The sequence below is a fragment of the Zosterops lateralis genome (assembly GCF_965231275.1).
Source record: "Zosterops lateralis genome assembly, chromosome: 13".
Classification (NCBI taxonomy): Eukaryota; Metazoa; Chordata; class Aves; order Passeriformes; family Zosteropidae; genus Zosterops; species Zosterops lateralis.
Genome location: NC_139773.1, coordinates 11,894,242 through 11,917,498, shown reverse-complemented (window position 1 = coordinate 11,917,498; position 23,257 = coordinate 11,894,242). Strand labels below are relative to the sequence as shown.

At 40.3% G+C, this 23,257-nt stretch overlaps 1 protein-coding gene across 1 annotated transcript in view; it reads left to right on the top strand.

Annotated features, from left to right (window-relative positions):
• Positions 1–4,198: 4,198 nt before the first annotated feature.
• IL16 (interleukin 16) overlaps positions 4,199–23,257 on the top strand; it is a gene marked incomplete at its 5' end in the record, with an annotated part of 31,694 nt that continues 12,635 nt past the window's right edge. The window contains 10 exons of the mRNA XM_083870657.1: positions 4,199–4,248; positions 8,266–8,671; positions 16,326–16,462; positions 17,140–17,248; positions 18,251–18,344; positions 18,997–19,130; positions 21,516–21,626; positions 21,909–22,023; positions 22,213–22,286; positions 22,377–22,590. Coding sequence (XP_083726783.1) covers positions 4,199–4,248; positions 8,266–8,671; positions 16,326–16,462; positions 17,140–17,248; positions 18,251–18,344; positions 18,997–19,130; positions 21,516–21,626; positions 21,909–22,023; positions 22,213–22,286; positions 22,377–22,590 — 1,444 coding nt within the window. The remainder of the gene's footprint in view (positions 4,249–8,265; positions 8,672–16,325; positions 16,463–17,139; positions 17,249–18,250; positions 18,345–18,996; positions 19,131–21,515; positions 21,627–21,908; positions 22,024–22,212; positions 22,287–22,376; positions 22,591–23,257) is intronic.

Genomic DNA, 23,257 nt, shown 5'->3' with positions numbered 1-23,257 from the left:
ACTATATAAGCTGTATTTTACTGCTCATCTCTAGGGCACTGCAATGAGAGAGGTCAGTGATCATAGAGTGGGAGTGCAAGTCATGAAACACAAATGTTTCTGGCAAGACGAGGTCTAGGAAGTTTTATTAATTCACAGGAAAGCAATTCACTTCAAAATAGTCTAGGAAGTTGCAGAGCTGGATACCATCATAAAATAGTCAGGTAATAAAGTTCACAAAAGGAAATGATTTTTTTTTCAAAAAGGATCTGAAGCAAAAGGAGGAGTTTCAAACATATGAAAACAGTGTGAAGCTGGAAGGAGGGGCAGAAGAAAAAAGATAAAAGTATGCAGAAGATAAAGAATGACATCAGTACAGAGATCAATGAGAAAAGGATTCCATGGAGATGTGAAGATCAGAATATTTTTCCTAGTACAAGAACTGAACAAATCTTAGAGGCAACAAATTTCAAACAATTACAAGGAAGTACATTTATATGTAACACATGAAACTCATTGCCTGTGGATACTCTTGAAATCAAAAGCTTAATGGGAGCCAGAAATGGATAAATTACAGTTCTATTACACAGGATTAATTTCATGTGTAGAAGGGAAAAAATATCTTTGTGCTTCCTGGCAAAAGTTAGGTACTAAGTAATGAAAGGAATTAAAAAGAGATTTACCTAATTTGACATTATGCAATACTTATTCAAGATGAGGCAGCTGTAACTTCTGCTAAAACAAGACTATCATATCAATATAATATAAATATCGATACTATATCATATCATATCATATCATGATATGTCCAAGCATTTTGGAATAATATACAAAACCTGATAGTGCCAGTCTACTCTACCAACAACGTAGTCAGAAACTCTTCCTGCAAGCAAGCTTGATCCTGAATATTTTTTTTTAAAGTTAATCCCTTTAAAACAATTGCTATCAGTTATTGCTGCAGAAGGATACCGGATTAGCTGGGCTAATATGGTGACTCAACTTGCCATGTAGCTTTGTTTTCATGGATGGAAGGGCAGTGTGAAAGTCATGAAAACAATGACAGAGATGACTAATCCAGCCTGGTTTAGCAGCAACGAGGGGATGGATTGTCCTGTGCAACATAACTGTAGTCTGGAATATGGCAAATGAGAAAATTATGGCTGTGTTTAAGGTAGAAGTAAATTATCAGTTTGCTGAACAATGTAAGGACAGGACAAAAATTTGAATATTCCAAATTATTTGCTTTCTTTCATAGTAACACAAGCAGTATTTGGGGTTGAGTGGAGATCAGCACTGAGGCTGTTCCATCACTACTTAGATCTTCTTTGCCCAGTACTAATGTCCTGTTTAAATTTATACATTCCTTTTTGGAAAAGGTTATCACCAATAGCAACAGACTAAATATTTAGTACTGAATAGTCTGCATATTTGTCCTCTAGAATCCCAACCTGTGTATATGGAAAATAATTTGGAGAAAAGAGGGATCAGCTCCTATATCTGCTATAGTTCCAGACACATCCTGATTTTAGTTACACAAAAGAGAAGAATTGGCATAACTATTACTTTTCAGTGGCTCCTCTCTTTCCTTAACATACCACCAATAGACACTAACTCCAGACATCAGAGGAGTTACTCCATTTTATGGTAATTATCCCATGGCAGAGTATCACTCTATCTGTAAACTGCATTGTTTCACTTTCATTCTGGAGTGGGAGTTGCTGCCCCTTCTTCATGCTATTCCCTTTGTCTACAGATACATATTTTCATCAATATTCACCTCTTGGGGTGAAATCTATGTCTGACTGAAATCAAAGATAAAACAGCAAACTTCAAAGTGCTTGTGATTTCTGCTGCCTTCTTGTTCCACACATTCATTATGGTTTAGATTTTAAGTATTCCCTTTTATTTGTTTGAACCCTCTTTGTTTTACCACATTCTTTTCCTGTCCCTCACATGAGAAGGAAGTAAAGAAACCACACTGATTTGCCTTATATTTTCTATTATCTCATAAACTTTTATCAATGCAGTTCTTTTCTACATAGGAGAGTCCACATAATTTCAATCTTTTAATACAAAATTCCAGCCTCTGATTGGTGTTCAGTGCCCTTTTCCTTCTACAATACCTTCGAGCTGAGTAATGAAGATTGACCACAGTATCCAATATCAAAGCCTACCATTAATGCAACAAGGCAGGCACAGTAGAAGTTCTTTCTCTCTCTCCTTTTCCTCATGGTTTCTAAAAACCTGTTTTTCTGTTCACCACTGGGCACTGAACAATTACTGTACAGAGAAGATGGAAAAAATTGCAAAAGGTTAGAGTAAAGCAACATGAAAAAACAGCCCCTCCTTGTGATATTTATGTTTCTGCTGCTGGCCCTGGCAGAAGTCCAGACTTGGAATGAACAAAACTCCCAGTGGCTTAGGGACTACATTATTCAGCCCATAGTCAGGAAATGCAAAAGCATGTGACAATGGGAAGAAATAAAGCAAGCTTTCCAATGCTTTTGAGCTTCCAGCTCAATCAGCTTGGATCTGACTGTTGAGATTTTGTGTGAATGAGTTTTCTATTGCTAAACAAAAACATGTGTGTGTTGTAGTGAAAGACAGTAAAGTGGTAAACAGTCTGTGGGTTTGCTTCCTTGTCGATTTTTTTTTTTTTTTACAGTACTAGCACTACATATAAAACCCCATTTTATGTACAAGGCCACCGTCCTCTCTCTTCAAATACAGTGGCAAACTCTTTCCCAAAATACAAAGTCAGGTCCCTATTTCTCCTCCTTTACAGGAAAGCCACCTCATAATTCATAATTGTTGGTCACTACTCAGTGCCAAGACTTGGTTTTTCTTGAGAAAGAAGAGAAAGAGTTGGGTAATGTCCCATGTCATTTGTTAACCAGTGAGTCAGGTAGAAACCATGTCCTTTAGAGATTTCCTTTGGTAAACTGAGATCCCAAAAACTTAGATGTTGGGAAAAAATGTCAAATTCTCTTGATAAACATTTAAAATACAGAACGCCCACAATTGTATTATCAAGGACAGAGTTTTCCAGGACTCCTGTAGGGACTGTACAGAGCAGAGATTCCATCCTCCCTTTTTCTCTCAGTATGGGACTCATTCTCACGGGACAGATGTTTGTCTTTACAATCCATTTTTACCTAGAAGCCATAGGGTCACCAAAAATGAGCCCATATCCATGCAATATTTTAAACCTCTCCTATAATTCCTCTCCCTCTTTTGCAAGGTTAGTGACAGAGCAGTAAAACCAGAACCTTCAAGACACAGAACACAGAGGGCAGCAGGTGTCTAAGCACTCTCATGTTGACCATTTCCATGACCAGACAGGGCCAGGTTTATGCTTAAATTTTCCTGAAAAGTGTGAGATTTTTGGTTTGTGAGAACACTCTAAAGAGCCCTGACTGTTTCAATAAACTAACATTAACTTTTTCAGATTCAATGTTTTCTTTTATGGATTTTTTTTTCAAATTAACAAATACCCTATGAATCTTATCACACAATTTCATTGAGAGCAAGCAGGTTTCTCCAGGAAGATTATTATCTCTCTGTCTGAGCACAAGTGAGGATCAACAGGTGGGGACTGACATGATCTGTGTGATAAACAATTTTCTGAGTCCTTGATGAGGTGGGATCACAAAGTTGCAGTATAGCCTATAAAGGGGAAAGCATTTAAGAACTGGTAGGTTAAAGAGGTTGTGTTCATGGTGAACAGTACAGGGATTTGGCATTCAAAAGTGGTACCTCTATTACGTTTTGCTCTGGGACCGGAATCTGTCTATGAAACTCTTACTAGCTTAATGTTAAAATATCAGCTGAAAAATACAAGAAACATGATTGCCATCTCAGCCTCCAACGGAAGACCTTCACTGGATTAGCACAGACTCTGCTGATGCCCCAACTCCCCTCAGGTGGCTTTAACATGCCTGAACCCCATCAATCCTTGGACCAGAGAGCGATGGGTGAAAACAAATGACACAAACTCCTTAAATGGTCCTGTCATCTCTGGGTAGCTGGGAGCCTGCTGGAAATGGTTTCCCCAATTCTGCATCCCATTGCTTTTGTTTATCTAGCCTTGCTGACATTTTCTGCAATTAGGAAACAATAGCTCCGTTCCAATGTACTGAGCAGAATTACTGAAACTGAGTCACGTGGCACCAGGAGAGTGTGTTTTCAATTATTCACTCTGTCTTTTTTTGCCAGGCCTATGAAGAGGAACAGCCTTCTGCAGGAGTCAGGTTTTTCTGCCTCGCTGTTGTAAGTTCCTCCTTTTGAATTTTTATTTTACCATTAGGGGTTTTTTAATTATCATTTTTTAATTTGACTCTCTGAGAGTTCCTTACTGTTCATTAGAAAACTTCCAAATCTTTAGCTCTTCCTACTCTGGGGAAACCCTAGACATCTGCAGTAGTTCAGTGCTAATAGTACTGCTCAGTAATGAATCTGAGTAAGATCACAAGATCTAGATTAAATTAGGATGCAAGATCTAGATTAAAAGAGGATGCTGCTAGCACTTGGTAATGTAAAACTCATCTTGTTCTTGCTAGTAAAGCCCTGTCTTTCCTACTGTTTGTTTAACAACAGAGCATTTGCATTCAATCTGGGAGCTACACCAAATTATTTGTATCTTGTAAATGTTCGGTTTAATATCCAACCAAAAATTTGAACCAAATGGCCACAGCTCAGATCCTGTATTTTGTTTGCAGAAGACAGACTGAGTTTGGGCTTTTAGGATTTAAAGCTGGAAAAATAAAGCTTGGGGGAAAAAAAATGAAACAGAGAAGGAACATTTGGTTTGCATTACAAACCACAGACAGCTTCCATCAGGCAAGCTGGAGGTATAAGAAGAATGGCAAAAGAAAATGTCAAGCAGTGAATGCACTGGAGAAAAAGATGAATGGTTTGGAGAACTGACTTTGAAGTAATTGTCCATGCCATCAATATCTCAAATTAAATTTGGTGGAAGATGGCAATGAGTCATAAAGCTTCTTTGGCACTTGTGATATTGTATGCTGTGTAAAATAACATTTCTGGGAATTTTTATTGGAAAACTTATAGACTATGTTTTTGGTACCTCCTATATTTCTGTCACTCATGCAACCCTGAATCAGCAGCTCTGGAAAGAATATTGCCTTAGTTAGGACCTGTGATCTAATATTTGTAGCAAGAGCAAGTATTTTACTGGAAATCTTCAGGTCTAGTGGTTTTATTTTCACGTCAGTCCCTTAGGTAAGTCATTCAGGGTTAAACTTGGTCTTTGAGTGGATGGAGCTCTCATGGGGGCAGGGGAGGAGGAAACAGCTGATGGAGCAGGGCAGAGTTCTCTCTGCATAAAATAAAATTCCTCAGGAGTATTACAGGGAGATGGGAAAGCAGAATGCACTTAGACCCGTGTTTCCTTCACTGTTTCAACAGGTGGTTTGATGCATCCCTGCATCCCAGATGTTTAGTAGAGCCAGAGAGGCACCTCTTTAGCATTGATGGCAGTTCTCCCTTCTTAAGCTCAGCAACTTAAGGCAGAGCAAGAAAGGACTTCATTGTAGCATGCCAGTCTCCAGAGAGCTGCATTCTGACCATTAAGCTATCAAGTCCTCTGCTTATCCAAATGCTTAATAGCTTTTTTAAATTCTTCCTCTTTGAGAAAAGTAAGAGTGTATTTAATGTTTGTACAGAATTGAAATACTTGAATCAAAAGTGTTCTTTCTTTTAATTTCCCTACATAGGCAGGATTGTTTAGGTCTGAATGTGAAGCTTGGGCACATTTGTGATGGTGTTACCAGTGTCTAATAGCCATTGCCAGTATCACAGAAGGAGCACTGACCCTTATGGCAGATTTTCAAGTGATGTACATTCCACTCACCTCCAGCTCTGTTGTTTCCTACCCAGGTGCTGAGAGTAAAGACTTGCAGAAATTCCCTTTGCCCCAGACATCCTTTCTTTTTCAACTCCACATTCTAAAAGGCCAGATTGCATTTTTACATTTATTTAGACATACAGGAAACATAACATCATAAGCTTTAATATGATTAATTTCCTACTACAGTGGAGATACAGGGATTTCCAAGTTCAGAAATTTAGTTCATGTATATGATGGTAGACTAAAGCTTTAGGCTTGTCAAAACACTAAAAAGTGCCTTTTATAAAAGCCACAAACAAGATCTACAAACCATTTATGTGCTCTGTGTCACAGGAAGAGAGAGTGGCTGCTGGGCAGTTCTCATCACACCAAACTCCCCATTCATAAGCGATGCAACTCTGAAAAAAGAAAAAAGTAGAATGTTCTGTGAATTGAAGGGAATATGCAAGTCCAGTGTTGCCTGAAAGCTTCCCTCATGGCAGGGAGGCTGGGAGCCCAGTGACTCCCATTCCCCTGTTCCAATCCAGTGGGAACAGACTCCCCCAGGAGCAGAAAGGATGCCAAAGACACACCAAGAATGGCAGGAAACACACCAGCTTTAGGCAACTTAACATATTCTGTCTACTTTCAAACTTTGCCCTGAAATGTCTTGCTAGGAAATCTCAGGAGTTCCAATAATCAGGACATGAGTTTCTGAAGCATTAGGGATTTTGTTTTGGAAAAAGAGACATAAGGGAGCAGAACAATAATAGGGCTGTTGTGATGGCAAAGTAATGTGATGGAAAGCTGTAGAAGAGTTACTTATCAAAAACACCAGAAAAGACTGCACAAATAAATATCCTTCTCCCTGGGACATGTCTGTTGCACCTGAAAATTGTTTTATTTTTACAAATTCAAGCAAATTCAGATTCATGTTGAACTGTGGATTTCTCCAGCAATGCCATATAATTCCTTTAGGCAGATGCTCAGTGGCATAGTGTTTATCATCTGCTTTTGTTTTTCCTCTTTAATTGTGTAAGAAAAAAAAAACTCAAGAAAAATAATGCTGCAGCTTTATTACAATGCTGACTTGGATTCATTATCCAAATCTGACTTGGTCTGAGTTTGTAGGCCTGTGTTTACTGTAGTGGCTGTAAAGAGCCTGTAGAAAATCTGCCTTCTTCCTTTCTGTACCCCCAGTGAAACTTCAGGTACAAGGTGTATATATATCTACCTAATTCTGCATAAAACAGGGGAAAATAACCCCCCAAACCAAACACAACAACCTGGTTTAGAGCACAATAGAAAAACTTTTTCTCTCAATAGGATACCTGAAAATTGATTTTCAAATTACATTGATTTTCAATTTTGTGTATAACACCTACAACATCTTTGATTTATCCAAATACTTAAGTTTCAACTGGTATTTTCTCTAGAATGGCAATATTGGTATCAGATTCTGTGAGGAGAATAGAAAAGTCTGTGTAGTAAATATGAGGATAGAACTTAGGTGAGACAGTCAAAGTAATTAATTTAGACATCCTCTTGTTGAATTTTCAGCACTGGCACATGCCTACCAAAGCATTTCTAAAAGGCTTTTTCTGAGAGAGTTGTAACGGCTCCCCTTTGTTATCTTAAAATGCTCATTACATTACTCATTTTACAAAAGCTCCAAATTTTGCTATATTTTGATTGTGTAATTTTTTTTCCAATTTATTTTATGTGCTGAATCATGTGCTGAAACAAACCATTTCTATAATGGGACACTTTTTGATTGATGTACTGGAGCTGTATTCCTTTATAGAATTCAATCCCTAATCAGATATTCACATCTTAAGTGCTTCATTGGATCTCTCCGTTACTCTTAAATGCACAGTCTTAAGTGAGTTCTGGTTTGCAAAGGTGGAAGTTTTATGGCAGCCTGACATTCCTTATTCTCTCAAGGCTAAGATCTACTTTTGCTAAACCACTTACAACTCAGATGTGCCAAGCAGAGAACTTAGAGTTGACAATTTGATTAATCTTCTTTGAATTATAGTGGTTTCATGAATCAAACTTCAGAAGGAGCTTCTTCTTTCCAAATAATATTAGGAGGATAGAATAATGCTTTTAAAGTATCTTCCTTTTCAATTTGGGATTTCAACATGCAAATTCAGCAGATGCCCAAAGCAAGCAGACAATGGCAGCATCACAAACACTTATTAAAAGCACTCCACTCTGCTTGGGTAACATGGCAAGAGAATGAAAAGGTGAAGGAGGATCTAGGAGAGCTCTGCACAGAAGCAGAATTAGCAAGTCATGAGCTATCACGTGGCTGTTCTCAGACTGAAAGGCTCTGTTGATTCGATTTATTCATTAGGGCTTTCCAGTAGCGTAGGTTATTAAGTGGGAGAAAGTGGGGTATATTACAACTTACTTTTATATTTCCTTTCCTGGAGGATATTTAGCACCACAGAAGCAGAGAGAATTATTGAAAGTATCATGCCACACAAATGGGAGAATGATAGGAAAAAGAGCAGCAGCTCTCTGAAGATGGACCAAAAGAACAACGCTGGGAACAGGAAGTCAAGAAAGTTTCGCTCCCTTTCGAGATCCCTGATACTCTGCAATGCCAAAATCAGCGATGATGGGTCAAGTCCCGATGAGAAATGCCCTGATTCCTTTGAGATCTCTACCAGCTGGGGTCAAGAGGATTTTGACTGCTGTCCCAGAACACAGCTGCCATACCCATCAGAGGCAGAGGACAGCCCACCTGATCCTCCACGTGTGGTCACCAGCATTCTCCAGTCCAAAGCTGCAGCAAATGAGAACTGCAACAACACAAGAAGAAAGTTCCTCACCAAGGTAAGCAACTCATGCTGTATATTGTAATGTTTCCCACTGCAGTAGTTCCTAAATGGAATAATTAATATTTCTCAGGAACTTAGTGTTCTACTTGGCTTTTTTCAGAGCCTATGAGCCTGCAGTGCTCCTGCTCTGCATAAAAGGCACGAAAATATACTGGTTTCCCTGCTGTGCTGTTGCACTCTGCTGATGCACAATCTGCTGAAATTGGTGCCTCTAGGCCACTGTCAGTGTTCAGACGAGTACAGCTGGTGTGTTCTATCTGCAAGAGACACTTCAGCTCAAAATATAAACCTGTCACAGTAGCAAAGTGCACTTGTAGTGTGATACCATGATATCTCACAAGCCATGCAAGCATGAATTATATTAATACTGTGTCAGACACAGGAAATTCAGTAGGCAGATGCTCTTTCCCTCTGATTCAGGAAGAAGGTAGTGATGGCTCTAAAACCACCAGAGATGTCACATTTCCTAGAAATGTGAAAAGTCTAAGAACCTCATATTACAGTATTTTGTAATGTTCAGCTATGTAAACCCTAACAATCTGAACAATTTTTCAGTCTGAGCAACATATTTTAAATGGCTTTAAAAAGTCCTTTCAGTAGGATAGCCTAATTTTTCACCTTTCTCTCTAGCTGTTGCTGTGACATGTAAAAGGGACCTTATTGCAAGTGTCATCCTGGCACCTCCTTTATTACATGCTTTTTTATCTATGCAAATACGTGCTTATGTGAAAGAACTGATTATTTTATATTCTATTTTATTTTATATAAAGTAAAATATATATTGGCTAAAATTAGACATCTATGTCTAAACACACACTGGTACAAATGCTACTGAAAATCAGAATTGCCCCTTACCCTTGATAATGACAACAGCATGCCAAGCATTGCAAAGACTGCAGCAGGATGGATGCAAGGTGTTTCCAGCCTTGGCAAAGTCCCAGCAGAAAGACAAAAACAAACCAACTTGCTATTGCGTTCTGACAGAAAACACAACCCATGCACCCAAACTCACTCAGTCCCCTGCAAAACCATGCCAATTCCTTTTTGGGAATAGTCCATATGCACCCTGCTGATGTCTCTGTGAGGGAAGAAGGAACTGGTCTCTGTGCACTCCCCCATTTTCTCTTTTCCAAAGTTGAAGCACTTAGGTGTGTGTCAGCTGCCACAGTTTATATCCTTGCACATCTCCTAAGTGTGCAGAGCTCCAATAACTGCTGTCATCCATATCCATATGCAACTACTCAGTATCTTATTGCAGACTGTAAGTTTAGATCGCTTGCTTTTATAGCTGGCAAGCAGCTAAAATAGGGATCTGGGGAACAGAGTAAGTCCCACAATGCCTTTGCACATGTAAAATAGAACTGCTTAAGATATAAATCCACTCTGAGGCTGAAGCATCAGTGTCACTGAAGAACATGTGTCAGATGCTGACATAAATTAGTCAGCAGCTCAGTCCCTCACAGCAGCATTTGGGTTGCTTAGTGCTGCTGTTGACTATGAGTACTATTAAATTCCCACTCCAGAGCTCTCATAGCAATCTAAACCTCTTCAAATGCTACTTGCTAATCTTCCATACCTTTCAGAGTCGTGGATCAATGAGTGACTATAAAGTTTTATCTTGGCTTGCTAAGTAGGATGAACATTAGTAACAGTCATACCAACCCTGTCCTGTGCTGCTGCTGCTGAGCCTTTCCCCCTAGAGTATGGTAGCAGTGATCTCTACCTTCCATAGGGTACAAGCCTGTCAGAACAATTTTCCTGTACCATGGCTTAGAAAGCTTAAGCTTTCTCTCATGAAGAAGTCAAACAAGCATTTTTTTCATGTCCCAGTGTAATTCTCTCTCCATCTAAATGCAACACTTCAGAAATTCATGATGTGTGACTCAGAGCTGAAGAATCCTTGTCTTTGTTCAAGAAAATTGATTCCATTCTTTCTGTGGTGTTCTTGAGGATATTCCACTATTCTTCTGCTCTCCAGCACCTCCAGCTCTAAGCGTGACTCTGAAGGTGTTAATAACTCCCACAGAACTGAACAACTTAATATTGCTGTCACAAGGAATGAGAGAATGCTTAAAATTGCTGCATGATTTAATGCTCCCTGTGCATTTCTTCTCCAGAGTAATGGGGAACCTGTAGCATCAGTATTCAAAATGCAAATTCCTTTTTTTTCTGTTGAAAATCTTTAAGTAACTCTCTGAGCCATACTCTACTGACTGCATGGGATTCACCATAAGCAATAAACCATTAGCAAATCAGTGTTTCAGGACTAAACAACAGAGGGGTTTTTTTTTTCCTTCTCTAATATTATGTCAGCAATGAGAGCAGTTGAACATTCTTTTAATTGATTTGGCTTCTGTGACCCACTATTCACTTGTAGTGTCTATTGCTTGCTGTATCTAAAGGCCCAGGGTTACCCTGGCATCATTTGTTCGGACACTTTCTGAGATGAGGTGTGCTTGGTCTGCTACGGTGGGCTGGTCTATGTAGAAACAAGCAGATCTCCTTTACAGTTTGCTTCACACAAAACCAGCAATTTTCACATGGCCTGAAAGAAAAGAAACCAATGAAATGGTCAGCAGTACCATGAGCACGAACACAGCAAACACTGTGAAAGGTATCTTTGCCTGCTCAGACTGAAATCACTCCTTGGAGTTGTTGGAGACCTGGGCAGGAATAGAGGATATCAACTCCTTCAGAGAACAGCAGCCTCTGTGACAGCTGCTGCAAGAAGCACTTCTACTCATCCAAGAAGCATTCCATTACATCTTCCCAACATCCCCAAAACCCTAGGAAGCACTGGGAGCTACCAGTGGGGCTGGTAGCAGGGTTGAAATACTATCTAGAATAAACTAGAATAGAAAAGGGCTGACTTCTAAGGAAATAAACATGGGAGCTAAGCTGACCTGACTGCATGGCTCTACTTAATTCTAGAAACTTCTGCACCCTTTCTTCCTTTGGCTCCTGACTCTCTGCTTGAAAGAAGGAAAAGGCAAAAGGTAATTTTTCTCCTTTGGTCATCAGCAGGATATAATTTTATTAACTTGCCTTGATGCAAACCCCAGTTAGCTGGCCCTTTGGTACCAGGACAATGCTATGGCAACAGACTGTAATGTCTCAAACACAAACCCACGGGCAGGATGAAAAACCAAAGCCAAGAGAGGAGACTGCATTTATTTAGATATTTATGTGTTCTCCTCAGTTTTCACACTTCTCCCTTTCTGTCTTTCCAGCCTTCTTGTTTTTGCTGCACATCACCCAGGTCATCCTTAGCACAAGCTGGGAAAGGGCCTGTTCCATTAATACAGTGTGTGCTGCAAAATGCAGGCCAGCAAAGGCTCCCAGAAAAACACACCAAAGGGCAGTTGATGGGTGGAAAGGTCCTTCTGTAACACCTGATGTGCTGAATTGTCAGTCTAGGGCAAAGATTGGTCTCATGCCCTGCTCCTTGCATCATCCTTGCTTTCCAGCTTCTGCCATTTTACTGTTTTCAAAGGGAATATGCTGCTGAATTACATCTACTATAAATATTTTTAAAAGACCAAGGCACTGGGCTAGGGTACGTCAGAGCCAGTGGAGTGAGTTTATGCCAGAGACACTCTGGCTCTTTCTCTGTTAGAACTGATGCAGAAAAAAAATTGCTCCTTGAAGAAAATCCCCAAAGACCATATTCTCTCAGAAATCTCAGCCATTTCACAGTCATAAGACCAGAAAAGCTAAATATTTTAATACATTATTGTACTGCTGATAGATCTATTTCTTTTCTTTTTATTTTTTTTCCTTTTTTTTTAAACCAGCAGTCAATTAGCTCATTGTCATGCACTTGGTTAACTGAGTCCAAGACCTTACTTGAACTAGCCTTGTATAACATTTCAATTCAGACAGTCTAACTACTGTGTCTTACTTTAAGAGTGCACAAAAGTTTTTCAGTTTTCTACAGATGCCATGGTTACCCTTATTTCTAAGCAACATCTGGAATTAGATGTTTTGAGATGAGACTCTGGGCTAGAAATGTCTAATGAAAGCACGAAGGAAAAAGGAATCTTTTAAATGGCAGATAAAAAACATCCTCAGAAGCTTTGTGTTTTGAATGACAAAAAATGGGAACAGGAAGAGAGAGTTGGCCTGGAGGTACAAATTACTTTTCCAGAACTAAATACAAGAAAAGTTAATCTATTCTCACCTGTGGAAAATTCAAGAAGGCTCTTAAACTCCTTTATTTTTTATCTTTCAGCCAAGCAGAGTCAGTTTAAATACAAATGTTGCTTTGAGTGGAACTTACAACGCAGCTAGGAATTTCTCCAGAGTCTTGAAGTGCTGGGAGATAAAGCAGAGAGTTTATCCACTGGCAGCAGATATATCTTTAAATAAGTGTTCTAATAATGAAGAGACAAAGTTGACCTGCCCCCACATCAGACCTGACAGCTTTCTTTTAACAAATTTCTTTAGCAAATTTCTTTTAGCAGATTTATAGGTCTGAATACAGTAGTCACTGTATTTAGACCTATGCATCACCTTTCAAAACAAACAGGACACTTTTAAAAGGAGAAGGATGCAAAAATAAATACTGTCTTTACTCTTGGAACCATCAGCAGTATTTCTGTGCATAAAATGATCAGAGAGACATGAAAAAAAAAAAAAAACCAACAAAACTAAAGAACTAAACCCAAAGCAAATAGACTTTGGGCACAAAATTGGTCAAACATTTATTTTTTCTGAAGAACAGCTTTGCTAATTTTCTGTCATGTTGCAATAACTTGGCTATGAATATAATGATCTATAACCAGGACCCAAAAAATACAGATGTTGACAACATACAGATATTGGCCACATGTCCATAGACCAATAAAAACTTTTTTTAAAAAGAAAAAGTAATTCACCTAAATTAATTGCAGCAATGATTGAGACACAGAGCTAACTTGAAATTTATCCCAACTGGGTAAGATGACTACATATCTAAACAAAAACTGTTCCCAAGATTTTTCTGCAGTGTACTGTTGTATTGCACTAAGGGATTTAACCTCTACTTTCCTGGTGACTAAGTGCATGCAACTTACTGTTCTTGGAAAAATCTTCCTACCAGTTTTGATTTGGTGACATTTCACGTGGATGTCCCAATACAACACAGAATTTCCAGCCTGGCATGTGTCCCATTGTACAAAATACAATCCCTTCCCCAAAGGACTTACATGGTGCTGCAATGAAAAACCTCAGAGCCAAACCCACTGCTCTGTGTGATGTCCTGTCAAACTGGGCAGAGACACATCACTTTTGAACAATTAATTATGAAAATATTTACAAACACAGTAGCTATATATTGTGAACAAGCTATAGCAAAGGCGTGACTCAGCTTTTAACAGAGATGAGTTGGGGACAGTCTGAAAAGGCCTCTGAAAATCAATCAGAAAATAAAGTGTGGAGAACAGCTGTGCAAAGCTCTGTGTGTGCGTCTGGCAGGTGTCTGTGAGAAGATACAGAAATCTTCCAAAGGAGCATTTCACAAGAGTAAAGACTCCTAAGAAGAGAAGTTGGCAAATCCAAACTTGAATTCTGATGTCAGGAAAAAGAAAGGAAATTAATTTTTTTAACACTGAGTTTTTAATACCATTATTCTTTCATAACAGCCCCAATCCACAAGCAGTTGACATCTCAGAAACACTGAGCCAAATGGCAGAGTAATTTCCTACCTTTAATATCTATCTTCATTTCTCATGTTTTACAAACACACCACTTTATTGAAAACCCTGTGAGTTTTAATGGAAGCTCCTTGTATACAGAATCTGACCTGAAATGTCATAGCCATACCTGAAATAAATGACAGTGCAAACAAAAAGAAAAAGGAACTCACATTTTTTGCTACTCAAGATCTCAAAGTTTAAGGCATCAGAATGTTAATCTTTATTTTGTTACCATGCCAAAGTCTTCAAAGAGCTGCCATAAGATTAAAAAAAAAAAAAAGAAAAAAAAGGACATAATGTAATCCTGATTTCAAGTAAGTATTTCCCAAGATATTTATCTTGGGTGAACAGTAAATATAAAAGCTCCAAAACTAATATTAGAGTTCAAGGCCAACTGGTTTAAGATACAATTCTGTCCATGCTTATATCCTTACCAACATATTACTCACTAGAAGAATTCTTCACGAACAAAAAAGGCTCCATAAAATTCAGACACTCCTCATTAAAGGCAGACAATCTGGAATTTAAGCAAACCCACAGAGTTAACGAGTCAGTCAATACAAGTATAGCCCTTATCCATTACCTACTGAATTCAGCCTGCAGTGAACCCAGGGCCCCAAGTTAAATATTTCATTCATTCACAGCCTTAGATTTACTCTGGCAGGTTTCAGAATGGGAGCCAGGCTTCGGCAGTCAGCCTGGAAGATAATGACCTTTATTGACATTGCTGTAAATTTGCATTTTGTGTTTGCTGTCAGTCAGGTATGATGTGATCCCTATTGATTTGTGGTAAAGGAGCATAATGATTCTCATCCTCAGGGCTGGATGAACTCTTCCTAGGGCTGAAATGAAGCCCTACTGATGGTGAAAGTGGCTACAGAGCTTTCCTTGTGCTCTCAGAGGACTACAGATTACTGGAAATAGTTTATGCCACTTTGACCAGGGGCCCTGGGAGCAACACAGACAGTTGACCACTGTTATGTTTTGTGGCCTGTCCTAACATATGAAATTTGCCTCCCCTTCAGAAATCTATACCTCAGTCATACAAATCTCTTGGGAACAAGCCTGGATCCAGGATACACTGAGAGCCCTCTTCACTTTGTGGAGTATGGAGAGGCTGGCGAGGGCAGAGGAGGTGGGTTCAGTTGGGGGCAGAGTGAGTGAATACTTGAATCAGGAGAAATACTAAGCAAATGGAAAAGAAGTTGTGTGCTAACTTTCCAGCTTTCCTTGTCTCTTTAGAATTTTTAGGTGTTCACATTTGTGCCACAGGAGTGTATTTCCTAGTCAAATGTGTTGTGCTTCATGTGCTTGGTAGCTCCATTCTTTGCTTTCCATATATGTCTCAAGCCACTACTTCTCCTTCTGAATGGCCCTGTGTTAATGATTCATAACTGCATTAAAGATGTGCTTACAATTAGTCCTCCAGGTGCAATGCAGACTTCAGCAACTTCAACCAGTCTGGAGCGGACAAAGAATTTTCCACTGCTGCAGACCTCTCTGGTCCCCTGCCCCCACTTAACAAGTCAGCCCCAGGGGTGGAGATCCTAGTGTTTTGTATACACTTATTTTACTTATTTTCCATACAGACCTCTTCTGTTTTCCAGAGCACTTAATTTTCTGGCATGTGTTTATTTTCCTCCCTGTCTTTTCTTACGATAGTTAGCAAAATTTACCCAGTTACTATGAAAAGTCTGTTATCTATTCTCTTCCCCTCATGCAAAAGGACACTATATTGTAATTCTTCCCTCTTGTAGCCAGAAGCCACTGAAGTCCCAAGGGAAATAACTTTTGTAAAACACTGACTCTATAATACCATTGTTTTTTCTCAAATGGACAGTGTTAAAGGCTCCTGTTCTCCTGGGTGGAAACCTGGTTCTAAGCCTTTCTTAAAAAGGCTCAGAATAAGTGTAAGTAACTTTTAACAGCTTTTACTGCATTTTTGCTCATGCAACCTTTCATCTCCTGGATTAGGACAGCTGCATCTGCAGGCTGTGCTCAAAATCAGGGAACAGCAGCTCAGGAATGAAACTCTCTAGGAGTCCGAGGTGTGCATCTTTCTGGAAAGGGTTAACAGGCAGCCACGTTCCTGCTGAAGGCCCAGCAAGCAGGTACAGTACACATGGAGTCAGCAAGTTATTACAGAGACATTTGTTTGCATGGATTTTGCACAACCAGCTTTTTGTGACAAGCTATGCCTCGAAGCTCAGTTCCAGAGAAAAGAAGTGATGTCTGGGAATCATTCCTTGCCTTGCTTCCAGATGGAGACACAGGTCAAGATTATAGAAAAATAAAAGTGCAACCACTCAGGGTTCTAATGCTGCTCAATTACACCAAGAAATAAAACCTGGAAAAATGAGAGAGTGTATGTAACACAAAGTTTTCTAGTGGTGATGCCTTGTTGAGGGGAAGTGTAGGGTGGCACCAGTCCCTCAAGGCTACTGGAGAGCAATGTGAGCCAAGGTTCCTGGCAGGGAGTAAATGTAGTCTTTGATCAGTTTTTGACTGCAAGACAGTGAGAAGGGAGAAATATCTTGCCTGAATGATAGCTGTGTGATCACCAGGCAGCCAGTGATCAGCAGGACTAAGCAGAAGAGAGCAGCAATGGGAAAAAATCCTAGCAGGGGATGGGGTGTATCACACATCTGGGCACCTCATGGCAGCCCAGGTCAAGGCAAAGGGAGAATTGCAGCTGACTCCTCAGACAGGGAGACAGGTAGCACATGGAACAGGGCCATATTATTCTGTGTGAAATAATATACAAATGTTTCTCCTTTTTTCCTTTAAGGGATAGCTGCCTGAGCTCAAGGGATGAACTGTTAACACTAAATGTGCAATCACTGAAAGACCTGTCTGGAAAGGAGGCTGAGTCTCTCATTCCCCCAACGACACAGCTGGTGAACATCATGATGGCTCACAAAGTAAGCATCAGCAACTGTGGGGTGATTGGACACTGACTTTAGAGAGGAGGAGAATTTGTTCATCAGACGTTTGAAGAACATGGTTCTGCCTTTCCTGACAAAACCCAAAACCTCTTGTGGTCAGACTCTGGTGACTTTCAGCCTAGCTTTTTCCCAGATAAACAGAGGCTATGGGGAGGCCAAGACCCTGGGAAACTCTAGCAAGGGCTGTTCAAACCCTTCTTTTAGAAACACACAGATTGCCAATGTTAATTTTCCATTTAGAAGTTGAAGAAAGGCAGAAATGGATTTAAGGGAAGATCCATGAATCCCAGAGAAGCTGGAGAGCAGGCCCTGTAACAAAGTAGTTCTGTGGATCTAGGGTCTATGGTTAATAGCAAAGACTTTTCAAACTAGCTAGCTTGGTAAGAGAAACACTGCAAGATAATTATCAAAATTCATCTTTAAGGATCTTCTCTGTATTTCTTATTCTGAAGAGTTTCCTGAGGGAATGGGACTGGAAAGCCCTAGTAGGATTTTGCTACTTGGCAATACCCCCACCTGCTGTCCAAGAGGAAAATCAGCATTCCTTAAGTCTTGTATCTCCAAACAGAACTCCTGAAATCAGGATTCTGAAACAGTGTTTTTCTTGGTTGGCTCCAGTTAGAATAGAACATACAGCTCATGCTCTGACTCTGCTCTTGTGGCTGTCTCAGCTCCTGCAGAATATCACTGAGCAAAAAAATTAGCATTTTGTTTTATTTATATCAGTTTCCATATGGTGTCTGTATTAAGTAATGTTCTTCCTTTAACTGGGATTCCCTCTGGATCAAAATAATTGTGTCATAGAAACGGGATCAGAATCAGGACTTGCAGGAACCATCCAGAAATTATTCCTAACATCAACTGTTATTCAGATGTGAGCGTGTATTTATTTTCCAACAGCACATAGCAATAGGTTTTGTTTGTTGGGTTTTTGTTTGTTTTGCTTTGTTTTAGGAAACACCAACACGTAAGGAAAGGCCTTTGGAAATACAGAATGGTTTTCTGCACGGTAAGGCTGCATGTCAGAGGACTCGCAGTAACTCCACCAGTAAGTTGAAGAGCAATAATCTGTTTTTTTGTAATACTCAGGCACTGCAGATCACAGGCCCCCATTGTGTGATGGTACTATGGTGCTAAAAGAAATGTTGTCCAAATTTATTCTGGGGTCCTTAACTAAGAATTGCTGATGCATAAAATTGTCAGCGTCTGTATTCACAACATCCTGCAGTCAGGTTGGGCGCATAAGGTTTGCATTTTATGGTTTGGGTGAGGGTTTTTTTCCCCTTTTTTAATTTTTTTTTTTTTTTTTTTTTTTTGTGGGTTTGTTTTGTTTTGTTTTGTTTTTTGTTTTGTTTGTTTTTTGGGGGGGTTTGTTTGGTTGGGTGTTTTTTTTGGTTTTGTTTGTTTGGGGGTGTTGGGGGATTTTTGTTGTTGTTGGTTGGTTGGGGTTTTTTGTTTTGGTTTTTTGTTGGCTTTTTTAATGGTGTATTCTAAATAGGCCAACACACTTTTGGTAGGGAACGCTTGCATTTTACTACATTTAACATTAACGACCATCCCCAAAGTGACAACTGAAAACATCAGTCCCTTCACAGAGAGATTTACTAATGGAAAAACATTTCTCAGTAACCTTTACCTCAAACCCCTGCACAGAGGGGTCCAGCCCTTGTGAGGTAACACATTTCTCTCCCGCCCCTCAGGTGCGAGCCCGCCCTGGGCCGGGGCCGGGGCCGGGGAGGGCCCAGCGCCCCTCAGGGACCGCCAGCCGCCCGCCCTCCAGCCCAGCCGAAAATCGCTCTCGCAGCAGCTGGACTGCCCTGCCGGGAGAGCCCCGGTGAGTGCTGCTGCGGTCACCGACACAAACACACTGCGCTGTGCCCAGCAGGGCTCTCTGCATGGCCATGGCAGCCGCTCTCCTGCCAGGACCCGTCTGCCCTGCAGGTCCTGCCCGGGGCCGTGGTCGCTCTGCCTGCTCTGCGTTCTGCCCCCAGCATGTCCCAACATGTGAGGGGTAGCAGACTCCCTGCTAGCAAAGCCTCGTTTCTCCAGGCTCCCCGTCCCATTGCCCAGCAGGTTCTCTGCTGTGTCTGAATTCCCCAGGGTGGTTTACACATCCCACTCTGAGCCCCAGGGCCACCAGTCTCCCCAGGCACCTGCCTGGCCCAGCCGTGTATGGGCTCACCGCGGCCCCCACTGAACCAGACAGGTTTAAACACCCTGTGAAAGGAGGCTGGAGACTGCCTCCTGTGCTCTCCAATGGATGCCAGAGAACATGAGAGGAAGCAGGATATTGATGCTGCAGTAAATTGGTCTTTGATTTGGCCTGATACATCTATTCATTCAGTCCTCAGTGCACAAAAGGGAAATCACGAGAATAGCACCTCCATGCCCTTTAGGATTTAAAGCACGAAACATCAGTAACTTTTATCCTTTTAATCCCTGTGAGTACTTTTAAAATAAACACCTGTTATTTACTTCTTTTGTATAGCTAGCACCAGCTTTAATAATTGTAGAATCATAGAACCATGATCACAGAATTGTGTTGGAAAGGACTTTTAATCTCATCAGTGCCACCCCTGCCATGGGCAGGGACACCTCCCACTGTCCCAGGCTGCTCCAAGCCCCAGTGTCCAGCCTGGCCTTGGACACTGCCAGGGATCCAGGGGCAGCCACAGCTTCTCTGGGCACCCTGTGCCAGGGCCTCCTCATCCTCTGAATAAAGAAATGTTTCTTAATATCTATCTAAACTACCCTGTTTGTTTTGAATCTTACTAGCATTTGTTTAAGGCTGTTGGCAGCAGGTGTGCATGACATATGTGTATATGTTTGCTTGCCAAATATTTTCTCTGAAAGAGGTTTCTGAGAAGGCTGGGAGAAGTTTGGGGTATTTATGGCCAAAGGTCCCCAGGCTCAGACCTGGAGGAGGAGATGGAGGCAAAGCTCCTCACGCTCAGCTCCCACCTCCCTCCCTGCTGCTCCCTGCCTTTTCCGGCCCATCACTCACCTTGAGGGACCCAGGGCTTTAACAGGAAAGGAGGCTGCAAACCAGAGCACAAACCCCAACTGAACACACCACAAACCCCAACCAAACCACACTCAAGCAAACAGATCCTCAGGGGTTCACTGGGTTTCCTTCTCATCAAAGCTCCTGCGTGGCACTTGCTGCTGTTTGAAGAGGCTCCTGGGCAGCAGCCTGGCTTTGCGTATGGCTACCCACCACAAACAGAAATAAAAAATACACCTCCTCACACAGAAGCAAAAGAAATTTGAAACTTTCCCATTTCAGATTCAGAAGACCCATACCAGAATAAACAGTCACCCTGGTCTGGCAGAGGAATGCATTTTGGAGAGTGTGTTTTTGGTGTTGCACACCCGTTTACCTCAATCCCGTTCCCAATAGCTAATCTTGTTTTCATGTCAAAATTGAGACTCTTGCATATGCAGAAGCCAAAATTTTGGCTGATTTTCCACTCTTCAACACCTGTTAGTTTCACATTGCTGCATTAAAACAAAAGAAAAAAACAAACTGTTGAACTCTGTCAGATGTGTAATGAGTGCAATTACACATCTGACCCTACTGAACTTCATACATAGTTAGCTTTGGGAAATGACTTCTGTCAGTGCTTAAATTATCTTGTAATACCCAGTTCCATGTTGAAATAGGAGGTTTTCATTAAACATTTCACTAAATATTTCATTAAAAGTTCATTAAAATGGGGCAAATCTCAGAGGCTGAATTTAGGAAATCCAGCACAAATTCATATTTTGGGGGAAATGCTGAAAACAGGTTTGGTATGTGCCAGGATAAAGTTTTTAGTCACAAGATGAAGGAAAGATTTTGCATGTCTTGATTCTAGTTCAGTTTTTGAAGGCAAAAATGATAATACTTGTTTATGTTCCCTAATGACCACATATGGGGTTTTGGCATGAGGACTCAAGCCAGAGCACAAATATATCTTTCTACATCATTGCACCACTTCAAGGACCAACATTGTAATTTTTCTCCAATTTAGTTCCAGAGGACAAATTCATGAGCAGCAAATTCAGAATAACAAATGGCTTATGAAAATTAGAAAGATTTTTTTTAAAAAAGAATTTTTAATACCATCAGTTATAAGGAAGAAAATTTCAAATAAGCAAATTGCTGCAATGCATATTGAAGAATTTCTGCTTATGCACAAAAGAAAACAGGTTTTGTTGGTTTTTTTAATGTTCACAGGCAATTTCGAGGCCATCTAGATCCCTAAGTACAGCACAGCTAGTGCACACATCCTGTGGCTCACAGGCTTCAGTAATTTCAAACATTGTATTGATGAAAGGACAAGGGAAGGTAAGACTGGCTCTCTTGATTTACTATGAGTTTTACTTCATCTCACAAATGTGATGTGCACAGTACAGAGAAGTGACTGCAGGTATAAACATTGCTACTTTTGGGCTGCCAATTCATATCCAAGCAAAAATTATATTATAGATGTATTGTACTATATGTATGCAATGTATTATATTACTCCACTGACAATACTGCCCATGCAGGGAATGCAGAAGAAACTGCAAATGAACTATTATGAGAACTGAACATGGGTCCTCACACAGTTTTTCTTCCATAAATCAGGGTTTGGGCTTCAGTATCGTTGGTGGTAAAGACAGCATTTATGGACCAATAGGCATCTATGTCAAAACCATCTTTCCTGGTGGAGCTGCTGCTGCTGATGGAAGGCTACAAGAAGGTGGGAAATAGCTCTTCTCTCCCTTTTCCCAAAAAATGACAGATTGAAGCTGAAATGAGCCATAAGTGTCTTTTACACCTGCATCCATTTTTTTGCATTTGCAGGAGTCCTTTTGAGTGCATGCATGTTATCATGTAACTTATTGCACAATACAGTAATACCAATCTAATTTTTTCTCTTTCAAAACAGGTGATGAAATCCTGGAACTGAATGGAGAATCCATGCATGGATTAACACATTATGATGCTTTACAGAAATTTAAGGTTATGTACTCTTCTTCCAGAACCTCTGTTTTTAGACACAATGTGCATGTGAGCTCAACCCATTCACTCATTGTCTGTTCTTCCTAGCAGGCCAAAAAGGGTCTTCTGACACTTACAGTCAGGACAAGCTTCAGCACACCTCATTCTGCTTCCAGCTGTCAGTCCCCCCTCTTGTGTCAGTCCCTGAGCTCCAGTACATGCATAACCAAGGAAAACAGCTCTTTCAGTTCAGAAAATGCAGCATTCCCATTAAACTCTACAAAGCCCAATGACAGGGTCATAATGGAAGTTACTCTAAACAAAGGTGAGTGTTGACATTAACTGAGCATTGCCAACAAAGCACTGACTGACAAACCACTGTTCATTTGCTCTCTGAATGTCTTTCCTCACTAACTTGATTCTTTTCCTGAACTAAGTTTTTTTAATACACTAAATTAGATCTTGGTGCCTGTTAGTGCTAACAAGTATCTATCAACAGCAGGATTTTGAACACCATCTGTCCTCAAGAGCCAATCATTGAGTTTTTTTTCTCTCAAGCATAGAGTCACATTCATATCCTTCACATGAAAAAAGTAAAGCTCTTGTCAACAAATGCCTCTTATTAAGCAGACTGTGCTGCTCTTACCCGTAATTATGCAAGCAGTTAATTTCACTCTTGAAAAGGCTTAAAACCAAATAAAATAAGTATCTAGATCTTATTGTAGTTCTTTCACCTCCTCTCCAACTGTCATCTCCTTCTACTTATAAACAACCACTGGCACAATGAAATAATCTTTAAAATATGGGAACATCAGCACAACAAACAAAGCAAAGGCTCTATGAGGTACCAGTGACTTACCAAACAGACAATATGGGATCTAAATCAGTGACTGTCCAGAGCAAAGAGAGTAAACTCATAGAAGTCTTAAGCTGTATTATATAAAACAGAGGGAAGACTGAAATTATATAGCTAATAGTAGGCATATATCCTT